This window comes from Dreissena polymorpha, chromosome 15 (assembly GCF_020536995.1).
Source record: "Dreissena polymorpha isolate Duluth1 chromosome 15, UMN_Dpol_1.0, whole genome shotgun sequence".
Classification (NCBI taxonomy): Eukaryota; Metazoa; Mollusca; class Bivalvia; order Myida; family Dreissenidae; genus Dreissena; species Dreissena polymorpha.
Genome location: NC_068369.1, coordinates 43,163,838 through 43,177,369, shown reverse-complemented (window position 1 = coordinate 43,177,369; position 13,532 = coordinate 43,163,838). Strand labels below are relative to the sequence as shown.

General features: G+C 34.6%; 1 protein-coding gene across 1 annotated transcript in view; it reads left to right on the top strand.

The window, feature by feature from the left end:
* The window catches only part of LOC127861283 (uncharacterized), a 75,832-nt gene extending 71,137 nt beyond the window's left edge, over positions 1–4,695 (top strand). The window contains exons 9-10 of the mRNA XM_052399732.1: positions 1,700–1,787; positions 3,550–4,695. Of these exons, the coding sequence (XP_052255692.1) occupies positions 1,700–1,787; positions 3,550–4,027 (566 nt within the window). The 3' untranslated portion in view covers positions 4,028–4,695. The remainder of the gene's footprint in view (positions 1–1,699; positions 1,788–3,549) is intronic.
* The last annotated feature ends 8,837 nt before the right edge of the window (positions 4,696–13,532 follow it).

Sequence of the window (13,532 nt, the reverse complement as noted above, 5' to 3'; positions counted from 1 at the left end):
ATTGGCTTCAGACAATCAAATGTCTTCGAATTAGGGCATCAGACTGCTTGCTGTCTTCCATAATTCATTCATTTTAATATACTAGGCCAACGATTAGTTTTATCTGCATACTTGTTTTACATATAATTGTATGAACGAAGGTGAAAATTATTTTTTGTATTAACGTACACAGTAAACAACTCAGAAGTTTCCACAAACCTCAGCACTTCAGGAGATTGCCTTTTGTACTTTTTCCCAATCTTTTTTTGGGGTGCATGTGAACGAACATATCATATACCAGTCATGTGTAGCAAAGGTCCATATACAGGTATGTATACTTTTAGCAATAACAATTTGTTTTATGATATTCTAACTAAACAGTTTTTGAAAACAAAAGCACAAGTGGTTTTGTGTGTATGTGTTATTCAATCGAGAAACCTGGAGCTGACAGCATTTATTTTACTACTTTAGAAACGCTTTGAAAGTGCATGAATTCATGACCAGATATGAGCGTGTAATGTAAACTCACATATTTATGGAGTGTATCATATACGCTTTATATATTTAAATATGACATAACACGATAATAATAATAATAATTTTAACAAATATCAAATACAATTGCGCATTTTGCAGGGTCAAACACTACTGCGGAATCTTTTCTGGGTAATTCAACGAGTGAAAAAAATACTTGGAGTGCTGCCAACATCAATTGTTTGAAACTGAACTATCACCCAGCATCAATTGAAAGCATTAGAAATAGTAAATTCAACGATACACACAAGCAAAATTATTGGACAGGCATTTTTCGATCAACCGCCATCATTAAATCAACGCGTGCTGGTATAACCATTTTTGAATGAAATGATTGAATTATTGAATACGCACACATACCTGATAAAACGCTTAAAAATCAAATCTGATTAAATTTGCTTTTAATTGATCACATTCACATAAAACAATAATTTTTATTCAATTTTGACCAAAACAGTCAAGCAATACACATGTGAAAAATTCCCAATTTTTTGAAATGTTTTTACATTTATCATTATTAAGATATATTTAACATTTACATGAATTGTATTGCTCATTGCTCTATTTGCAGACACATTTACAATTAACCCAGTGCAACAATTTGCGTTTTTGAGAAATGGAAGTCTTGTTTTGAAATTCGCAAGCGATGATGTGAACAAACCAGCTCTTTGTATACAAGGTAAAAATATAACCGCTACTATTAAAGTGACAAAACATGATTTTTAAAACAAATAAACAAATAAATAAATATTGCTTATTTGAACGGATACAGTAAGAAAATGAATTTATTCAGTCATAATAACTTTGATACTTTATACCATCACTTAACAACAGCTCATGGAACTATATCTACAGCATTCTCATAACACGTTTCTAAATCATCCGTGCATTCGACAGGCTTTCAAACCACCGAAAGTAGCAAATCTTCATTTTTGACTGATGTAGCTTCAACGACAGAGGAATCGATCTCAAAAGGTAATATGTCTGACGCTTCAACAGACATAACGACTTTGCTCTGACAAGATATTGGGTAGAACCATTGGTTGGATGTAGTTTACATTATTGTTAAACACATGTCATAATCGATTTTCCATAATTTGGCATAACATTGACTTCGTTATGATGAAACAAATCTATATTGATATACAGGGCGATGCTAGTTCTTATCTGTTTAATATACTTACAGAGTTTACAGTAGGAGTTGGCATCGGCGTTGCAGTTGGAAGTCTGTGTATAGTTGGGGCAGTCATTGTCATCATTGTACTAATTAGAAGGTATGTAGGTATTGTTCTGCTATTAAATGATACATCAATAACAAACGTATCGTATAACAAAGCGGAATTTTCCAGACAAAAAATGAAATAAAACTGAACTGTGTTTAAACCGAGGACAGAAGGGTTGCATTATATGGCGTACGCGCCTGATTAAGTATTCACAGAAAAACATGAGTAACCGATGGGCAAACAGCCTTTTTCGCAAAACAATGCATGAAAAAGAAAATGTGTTAAATACAAAGTTAGATCATTTTAAATTTACTATCGGTCATTGAATTCATGAACTCAAATACGATCTAACACTGAATTATCAAATGGTCTATATATTTATCAACGTTTCTGTCTTCTTAAACAAACATTTATGGGTAAAAACAACATATAAACAACACCGTGAATATTAGCCAAAATTTAATCGAAAACTGATCTAGAAAAGTTATGTTTTGTACGAACCATTAAACTCGGTCAGGTAGGTAGAAATACACAACTTGTTCAAGGACCGCTGTCATCACTTCCCAATCGTTAATCATTCACATTGCCAAATTACGTATACAATAACGAGCGTTCTCGATATAATCATTCTAAAATATAAATCATTTATCATCGCATGTTATATGGTTATACTTATAAACACTTTATTAGATTGATATGCTATGATGATATATTTATCATTATAGTTTATCCATTCACTTGAAATTATACTGAGATACGACATGTTATTTAACATAATCGGATAATATATGGATATTGTGATTGATCATTGTGTATTTCAGTCATTCAAACTTATTAAATGATTCAACTAATCAACGTTGCTTGTTTCATATATATTTAAAACCTACACACTTGAATTTAAGTGACCTTATTGTAACAGCTTTGATGACTTTATACATAAATGCCAAGTCTCACTTTTGCTGCTAGAGCCCCGGTCCATCCCGGTTTTCTAACGACGGTCGAACGGCGAGAACCGGGATGATTTGTAGCAATTTTTTAACGCGGTCACACTATTTCCCAGTGCCGCCCCGGTTGAAACCGGTCAACAGCCTGGCAGAGTCCCGGTCATCCCCGGACTGGCTACGGTGTATCCCGGCAGAGCCCTGGCTGTCGCCGGTAATGCCCCGGCAGAGTCCCGGTTGTCGCCGGTAATGCCCCGGTTGAGCCCCAGTAAAAGCCGGCAGCGTTCCGGCAGAGCCCCGACAGATCCGCGGCAAAGCCCCGGTATACCGTAACTCCGCCGACACTCACCGCGGCTATACTGGCATCAGACCCCGACAGAGCTTCGGAGACGCCCCGGTTTAACCCCGGTCGTCGCCGGTAATGCCCCGGCGGAGCTCTGGTAAATGCCGTCGGCGTCCCGGCAGAGCGCCGTTTAACTTATTACCGTAGCTATACCGGAATTCTGCGGGCATTCTCCGGGGCTCCATCGGGGCGTTGCCGTAGCTCTGCCGGGGTCTTTGTGGGCCCCGGTGGAGCTACGGTGCCGTCCCTGTTGTTCCCGGTACCGTCCCTGTTGTTCCCGGTGCCTCGCCGGTTCTTCCCGGTGACTCTCGGTTCATCCCGGAGGTATTAAACATTTTAATACTTTCCCGGTGGAGCCCCGGTTGTCCCCGGTTCATCCCGATAGAGCCCCGGTTCCTCCCGATAGATGCCGGATCACGCACTGGGGATCCGCCGGCATCATAATGAGACTGGGCCTTAAGTAATTTGAAATAATTATATGCACGGTGGTTTGTATCGATTCTAATATGAGTGGTTGTAATTATTTCAGGGGAGTTTGGTCGTGTAAATTGGGTACGAAAAAGGACGAACCTAATGCCGGAAACCTCGCGTTTGCAAGCAGATCGTATGAAGAAACCTTTGGTTATCATAACTATTTTATATTAGAGAAACAGGCACAATCATTTGAATGCAATACGGATCATTATAGCACATCAGATGAACCAAATGTGGACAATCGTGAGACCGACCATTACAGTTCAATAGAGGAACCTTATCAAACTGTGAAAGATGATTACGACTACACAACCAATGCCTTAAGAACTGGACCCAATACCAGAAAACCGGACGATATTTATAACAAACTCAAGACAGACCGACCGGAAGACCTGCCGGGAGACTATGACCACATAGGAAGACTCGGGAATAACATGCCCCAACCAGGCAGCGACTATGATACATCTGCTTTTGCGCAAAAGATCGCTGGTGGTGACGACTATAACCATATCCCACTACGAGTTAGTGCATAATTTACACGATGGAATCAAACAAAGACTTTGTACATGGGGACTATGACGCTATCAATGGAATGAAGGCAGAACTTCCATCTAGCGAAGCGACGGGATATGCTCAAATAAAAATATAGATTTGAATTAAGTGAATAAGTAATTGAATGATGAAAGTCACACAACGTTGTGGGGTGCATTTTTTATGACCAAAACGCAAAATGTAAATATGTGTAGCCCTTATAATACGTGTTAATATATTTGTTCCTAATTATGCGATGTGATACCTACTAGATTCATATAAAAATATATACACTTTATACTAAATATGACACGCTTTCTTTATTGTTAATAATAATATAAATATTAAGCATAGGCATATATGTGTTACTTATAAATGTTTCAAACGTGTATTTGTATAGTAGATTCCGAACATATTTAAATCTCACCCAGTCCACTCAAAGCTTGCGTCAAACTAAGCAGAGTGTGGACAAATAATGAATGAGGTAGCAAAATTTTGTCTTAAAATGTGACACTGAATGCAATACAACTGCACGCCTAGTATTCAAATCTAATAAGACGAGGACATATAGTGTTTATTGCATGTTAGCTAACAGTTCTTCGTTTACGTTTATAAAAAAAAGTAATTTCTTAGAGTAATCAAGATATGTTGGTGTTACGGATCATTAATGTAGTCGAAAAATGGAGAATATAAATATACAAATAAGTTTCAGAGTTAATTTAATCAAACATCAAACAAATACTTACCATATCTGTTAGGACGAACCATCGAACTCATACGAAAAATCTTTCTTGATATGGAAAGAATTTGTGTTGATTAAAATTATTTAATAAAATGCATGTTTCTAAATCAATACAATTTTCTCTCAAGCAGTAACTTATGTTAACAGTGAGAAAAGTAAATCATAAACATGTGATAGCAAAATATATTAGACGTTAATCGATTCTTAAGAGGTGGTTGCTTTTATTGCAAAGCCTCAATTTGAGCTTTGCTCGGAACCGGTTATTTATTGCAAGAAGCGTGACATAGCATATTATATTGTTACACCACTTTTTATAGTCCTTAGTGAAATGTTTTATGACTACCTTTTGTTTTCTTACAGTATTATGTCCGTCTTTCTATTTTGGAATATAATGTATATGTTAAAAATTAGGTTCCTGTAGAAAAAAAACGATCAAGGGTTGTTTAAATTTAATTTCCTGACTACTATAAACCTGTATAAAAAATCGACAAGTGTAACCTTCAGTCTACATATACTATTACATAACATGTTTCAGAATATTACTTGTTTGTCTTCATATGGCCGAAACTTTAAACAATTAATTAATAACACTCAATGACTTTCCGAACTACAGCAGAGACAAGATGAATATTGTTTTTCTCAACTTCCATACCGGTAAAATCAAAATAATCTATGGGTTTTCAACTCGTAACTCGTGGGAACGAGATAACTTATTCCTTTTAACGATATTACACGTCGTGGGAACGAAATATCCAGTAAGTACGTAAGTGAAAACAGCATAACAAGAAACTTATATAAAAACATGTTTATTCATGGCTTGTTTTATAATGTATTTAACACGGTTCGCTAGGAAAGTATAAGACATAAATCGAGCAAATCCTCGCTCTTACTTCACAAAAGCTGTCTTAATAGTTCATCAGAGAGAGAGTCGTAACTTAGTCGTTCACGGGAGTTAGCTGAATTGCTCCCACGAGATCGCGAAATCGTTTCCACGACCTACTGAGTCGTTTACAAAATCTCGTTGCAACGACTTAACCAGCTAACAATCTATATGAACCCATGACGGAGGCCAACATATAGCGCATGCCTTCTCTTTCAGCGTTCAAACCACTTCCTTGCCAAAGCCTACCTCCACTCACCATCTATGGGTTTTCAAGCTGCATGTAGTATACATATACTTTAATGATGTTGAATAATCAATTCCAATAAATGAATATATTATAACTCATGACGTCAACAAACAGTAATGTTTTATACTTGCATGCATATATTACTGATGGAAAAGAACTATGTACCAATGTATCATCCGTTCTGATCTATGTTCGTGATTCATGTGTAACTGTATCCTTTTTGCACACGTATTTGTATTAAACAGCCCAGAATACTCGTTTGAGATTAGCTAAAACAGGTCACATCCTGACTGTGTATTTATCTATATTTTGTCAATTGCTCATCATATTGATTGAAAACGTAAAATGAAATCACGGAAGTAAACAAGACGAATACAGTATAAAGGTAGCTGACGTTAAAAGTTGTTTGCTGTTTTTACGTTAACGTCTTCATACCGACCCGGTGTGAGACATGTAAATGAATACAGAGCGATATCTAAGTTCTCGCCTAATTATAAGTTACTGACCATTTATCAAACCGTACGGAGTCGTTATGAAGCCGTATGCCTACTGGTATGTATTCAAGTAATAAACCAAAACATGATGCTACCAATATAAACACTATGATAACAAAAACAGACTGATAACTCAAAGCGTTTTGAACATCAAAGCATCAAGATAGTTAAAAAAAAACATCAACATGATGATACATACTATAAGGCATCAGCGGTTTTTCAAGGCAACTTTTAAGCAGTGCTAAATATTTAAAAAAAACATTTCATTAAAGGGCTAAGACATTGATGATATCAACGGAATTTCAAGGAAATCAGAAAATCGACGGCATGTTGAAGATTATGAAAACATCAACATTATTGTAAAAAATATGAAGACATCAACATAATGGTCATGACTATGAAAAAATCAACCAAATGATCAAATATAGGAAGACATCAACAGTATGATCACGGCTATGAAGACATAATTTGAATCGTCAATACTTTGAAAACAAAACCAGACGTCAAAGACTATGGCGACATCAGAAGAACAGTCAAGCGTATCCTAGTATCCTAAGATACTATTAGGTGGTATGATTAAGACAATGACCACTTTGTCTCCATTAATTAAATGGTTAAGACTATACAATTTCAACTGAACAATACTGTAAAAACGGAAATGGATTGGTCAGAAGTATACATACTTGATCTGAATGGTATGGACTATGAAAACCTTAACGGAATGTTCATGACTATCAAGCTTGTTCAGAAATGATCAATTTCATTATGTCTATGAAAGCATCAACGGTATAATTACAACTTTCAAACATCACCGGAATTGTAAAGGTTAAGAATACATAAACAGTATGGTTAATACTTTAAAAGCATCATCTACATTATAAAGAATACCAACCCTTTAACGGAAAGGTCAAAACTATATTAGAAAATCACAAACTCATCGGAATTGTAACCCCTATAACAGCCTCAACAGAACGGGCATCAGAACTATGAATGCATAAAGGGAATAGCAATACTTTTAAAATGTCAAAAGTCAAGACATCAGAAGCATCAACAAATTTATAACGACTATGACAACTTCAAAATACTTTATCTGTGTGATTGTCAGGAACGTTGTCATCAACGATGACAAAGACTATACAATCTAAAACATGAGGGTCAATACTTTTATATAAAAAAATGTTACTGTCAAGGCTATGAGGGTATCCATGAAAAGGTAATAATTATAACATTATCAAGGATATACTTGATGATATATAGAAGCCAATTTTAGGCTGGGAATGGAAAAGCGAAAATAACGTGATAATTATATTTCACTAGCATTGGAAATCCATAAACGCAGAATTTTGGAAAGCTTTTCGAAAACGTGCAGAATCAAACATATAGAAAAAACACATATTTACGGTACAGAAAGCAACAATGAATGCGGTATTCTCTGACATGTTTCCGGGAATATTTAGTTTGCGCGAAACTGAGTTTACCCCTTTTCAATGCTTTTTTTTCTGATAGTATGTTAACATTATCCTGTGTAATTTCGAGATATTCTTGTAGCGACTAATTTCTCTCTATTATTGCCTATTTGCTAATGGTAATTACTGTTTGGAGATGATTGTGCAAATATATTAGATTGTATACCTCTAGTACATTGACATTGCGAACCTTTGCAAGAGTTTAATATATATGTACATGAAACAAAGCTGCCAAATTTTGTGTACGCTATTCTATGCAATTCGATGAGGCAATTAAGGCGTAACTAAATTGTGTTTCACTGGTCCGACCTACCCTATTGTGTATGCCGACTCTAAACTCTCTTTCTCGGTATTCGATTTTGAGTTTTCGATCACTTTTTGCTAAATTCATAAAAATTACTAAGTTTGCGATCGTTTTTCTCTACATTCGATCAAACTCACTAAATTAAAATAACCTTAAACTATGTTAAATAGAGATTCGGCATGTCATTACGTATTGTTTTTAAATTGGGATAAGTTTATAAAAATTTAACGACAAAATAAGTTTAGCTTTCCTATCTATCCCCGCTCTTTTGCGAACACATTTTTTTAGGCTTTTAGATAAGCACTTTATATTGAGATTTTTGCAATAACAGAGATATCAGGAATATATTTTAAACGCTACATTTTCTCCATGTGGCCCTCAATTACTAAATTGTAAATACCTTTAACATCTCATTAAAAAAGCAGATTATACAATGTACAGTATATAAACAATAACATAGTATACCGTTAATAAAAATAAAAAAAACAACGTTAACAGAATTCGGAAAAATCTGTTGAAATAATAAACAAATCCTACTCATACAAGAGTGGTGTTTGGGTGTCCGAAATGCGATTAAGAACCCGCGTTCTACTACATGTAGTACCTCTACATAGATTTTCTTTGAGATGTGATAACTTAGCAACTGGTCGATTGCCGTTAATAACTAATGAAACGTGTTCTCCTAATTATTTAAGTTGAAAATATACGCGAATATTTGCAATAAGCTTAATTTCAAAAAACGCTCACCTAATGTTTAAACTTATAGTGAGTTGGATTGACGCCGACTACACCTTATATCCGCAACTGTCACTAGCGCTTTATTATAATCGATAGTATTATTGCACCTTATTTCACCTGCCGCTTACGTTAATGCCTTACTTCTTCCGTGTTATGAGGTTGCCGTGGTATAATGGATATTGTGTCCGCCTAGTGACCGCGTTCCATCCCCACAGTAGGGGCTTTCTTTGGTCTTTCTTCACGAAAAAAAACAACTAAGTACTGGTTCTACCTGGAACACAGGCCACATTGCTTTTAAATAAGTCTTTAGCTATCGATGTAATCGATTTTAAAATAAATAAGTTTAAACTAAAACAAAGTCCGTTACTTTCGTTAACGCCAAGTTAAATCCGCCATTGTCTATACTGCCTTATCAAAACCGCCACTCTCGATAACGCCTTAACAAAACCGCCACTGTCGATAAAGCCTTTAAAAATCCACCACTATAGATAAAGCCTTTTAAAATCCACCACTGTCGAATACGCGCAGACGCCCCTGTCGCTAACGCCGTGTAACCCGCGACTGTCGCTAACGCCTTATCAAATCCACCTCGTTGGCTTAAGCCTTATTAAATCCGCCAGCGTTTCTTACTTCTTATTTCATCAGCGATTGTCGCATATCAAACTTTCTTTACCACCTCGGTTTTAAGCCGTAGCATGCTCATCAGCCGAGCGTCTACTAAGACAACCGGTCCCTATTTCTAATTCTTTCTATCTATAAGGTCGGCGTTTTCGGTACAGTGCTGGACCTAAAACAGATCTATTGCCTGATCATAAAAACAATCATTTATTGCATGTACTGCAGATATATTCATAATGTTTGTTATACGTATTTAAAGAGTGTCTGGCGTGGTCGCAATGGTTACCAAACAAACGGTTTATAGTAAATTTGCTATTGTTTTTGTGTCTGTAATATGCATTTTAAAGTCCAGTATTGCGCTAAATCTTACACATTTTGCAAGTATGATTAATTTGAAAACGTCAAAATATCTAAACAATTTGAAATGTCAAAATGTGATCCTCTATATATAATTATAATTATTGATTAATTTAACTAATAAATTAAAATTATGTTAATAAATTATTTTTTACATCATCCCAATAAATATAATTATTGCAAACCAACAAAGTAAAAGACAAGAACACTGACACCAAGAAAGAATAAAAGAAGTTTTGTAAAGTATTGTTAAGTGATTGGCTGAGGCTTAAAATTTCGTCAAATAATTCATCAGACAATTGTAGTTTACTTAACAACTAAAATTATAAATACGTTAACTTATAAATTCGATTCAATATTCATTTTACTTACTTAGTCCAAAATAATTATTTTGGGATTTTATGTGCAAGTAATAACTGTTTAATTACTACAGTACTGTAGATCTTAAATTAGATATATTACATATCTGTTATATATATTACACGTTAATTTTTATCGATATACGGTTTCTTATTTGTTTTTCATTTTTCATCTTTTTGTTTGTAATGTTAAAATATTTTCTTACAATGTTTTTACATCATTTCAAAACGTTTAGTACCAATATTACATCCATCCTTTCTACTGGGTCACGTAAATGCAAATCGACCCTTCACTTTTATATTTGTTTTGATCAACATGTATCTTTACAATTGTAAAAATAAACAAAACTAGACCCTAGTAAAGCAGCTAAATCATACCTGTCCTTGCACCACCATGTATTAAATGAAATAAACAATGTAAATGATTAGCTTCAAAGTAAAGATATGGATCTATTGTTTGTTCTTTGGCAGAAGCCGTGATAAGGGATTTTAGAATTAATGTATTGTCAATTATTTGATAAACCAATATTGTTTGTATTATAATGTAGAAGCTACTTATAATCAAATGTTAACAATTTGTAATAATATGTATATATATTGCTTGCAAATCATGTACAACAGGTATATGAATGAAATTTAATGTAGAAAAAGTGTTCATTTAATCGTTCGTTAACAACATATTGGATGTCTATGCGTATTTATTAGACTTCGAAGGCATAGGTCCGATTGCATTTGCTGTCATGCATCAAAACAGAAAGTTGTTGTTTAAGAATGACACATCAAAACGACAAAGAGCTGTTGAATTATCGGTGAATATCGATAATGTGGAGGTTATTTACAATCTAACATGGTCTACTGTGTGCGGTATTAACAAGTAAATGTGATTTTTACAACGATACAATTTTGTTTCTATCATTAGAAAGGTTAACGAGAATCATCGTTACAGAATATTTTGTCAAGGATTTAGGACCAGCAAGAAATTCAAAGCTGAGTAATGAGTGAAGCGTGTTATAATTTATAATTTACAAACGGTCAGAAGGTGATCGTTAATGAAGATATTACATTTGCGTCACCGTTCTCATGAGATTATCATAATCGACATCTGAAAAGCCTTGATGACTTTTGGCTGTAGATCAGTTCATCTCAGATAAGAGGTATGACAAATAAGGCACCAAAGTGAATGACATATGCTACTTATGTATTGTAAATAAGCGATACAAAATGGGATCGGACTTGACAATATCTCAAACGATTTTATTAGCCACACAATAAAGAAACCAAAACAAAAGATTTCCATCAGAATTAAAGCAAAATAAAATGGTCAGCAACTCAATGTGCCTCTCGAAAATAATTAGTAAACGCTGTACTCGTATGCGCAACACAATGCATACATATTTAAAATATGCTCACAGATGAAAGTGATAATAAAAGAAATCAAAGCAAGACATTTCGTTTTGTTTTCTGCCGGGCTATGATGCGCAAACCTCCAAAACAACAGATTCGTCGCAAATTAAAACCCTATGAAACTCGCATAGACACCAAACAATATCAATATTACAGATTTAAAAAATCCAAATGACAATAGCGGACAAAAAAAATACAAAGAAACAGACACTTTTTAAATTTCATTGAAACTGGATAATTAGTTCTTAATACATTTCGCGGACCGAAAACCCTTATAATAATGTCCGGACTTGAACAAAGAGCAATAACACCCTGATGCTATAAATGTGACACATACATTGATGGCCACACTAAACTTGTTTCGACACAGAAAAATCAAGTAAATATTATACCGTGGACAAAGACAAAGCGCCATAATTCATTAGTTAAATCCTTTTTCTCTATCACATTCACATTGAGATCATTAAGTCTGACAAACATATATTCTTAAGAGTATAATTAATAATTTTTAAATGAACGAAATATGTTAAAATACTGATTCAAATATAATAACACTTTACTTACGTACACTCTTCTTATCATACGCCGCTTATAGTGCATAGACCAAACGATCCCCAGCGAGGCTTTCTTTTATCGATCAAATCTATTCTCTTTGTCCGGACCCTCAAATCGACTATTAGATTACGCTGTCAACGAAAGGCCTCTTTTATTCAGCTCTTTTAATACTTTAAGATGGACATCAGTGTTGAAAACAATGTTATCACAGGTGACTCTAATGTCTGTATGAATATGTCACAGTGTAAGATTAAACTGGACTCCTTAATTGTACAGTATAATCACTCAAAGACTATGAAAGAGCGTAGACATTTCAATGAAACATCGGATTCTTTAGAGATTTGTACGATACAATCTTCATTGAACGTGTTCAACATTGGTAAGGAAGAAACCTTTTTCAACCAACTAGTTCGGTATTAGTGTACAGTTTACAGCGTTATAAACCTCAACAGAAAATCTTGGTCTAATTTAAAACGCAAAATATGGAGGAAATATAAAGATAAAAACTTCAACAAAGTAAAAGAACTTTAGCAAAACGTGTAATTAAATGATTGTTGAGAAAATAATATTGATGTCACGAGTCAATTCATCTCATTCTGTGACATTTCTATTCCATCCCAAATTATAACAGTAAGAAAAGATGATCATCCACGGCGACACAATAACAAACAAAAAATGAAATCCGAAAACGCCATAAACGTAAGCACAAGAAAGCCTAGACTACACATTTAAATATACATTTATACGTCTATTGCTCTGCTGCTCATTATTCATAAAAGTACCATATATTTGTCACCCCGTGAAAAGCAAATATCATAAATTTCTTCTTTAAATAGCAATCTAATGTAACTTTACCCAAAACATACATGCAGGTCTTGAATTCTCAAGAGTCATATTGACACATGTTAGAAGATATAATCAAGACGATTTAGATTCTGTAATGAGTGAGGAAAAACGTGTAGAATAATTGCAGTAACTATATATATATGCAATAAAGCGGTACCGTTAAAATAGAAGCACAAAACATATACTGACCCTCTCTTACAAGATGTTTACTTCGATATCATCTCTCAATGTGTCTTCACTGATCCCCTCTATCATGGATGAGAGAACGGCGTTTTCTTTCTTCGTAATTCCTACCAATTGCGCAGAATTCTTAGTAAGTGACGCTCGATTGGTAATTCTCGGCTCGAGTACTACTTTAATGCACCTCATGTGCTCTTATTTTACTTAAATGCACCCCGGGTACGCTAAATATACTAAAGTATATCTAAGTATACCTAAGAGTACCCGGGGTACATTTAAGTAGTTCCCAAGCCGACAATAACCAAACGAGCGTT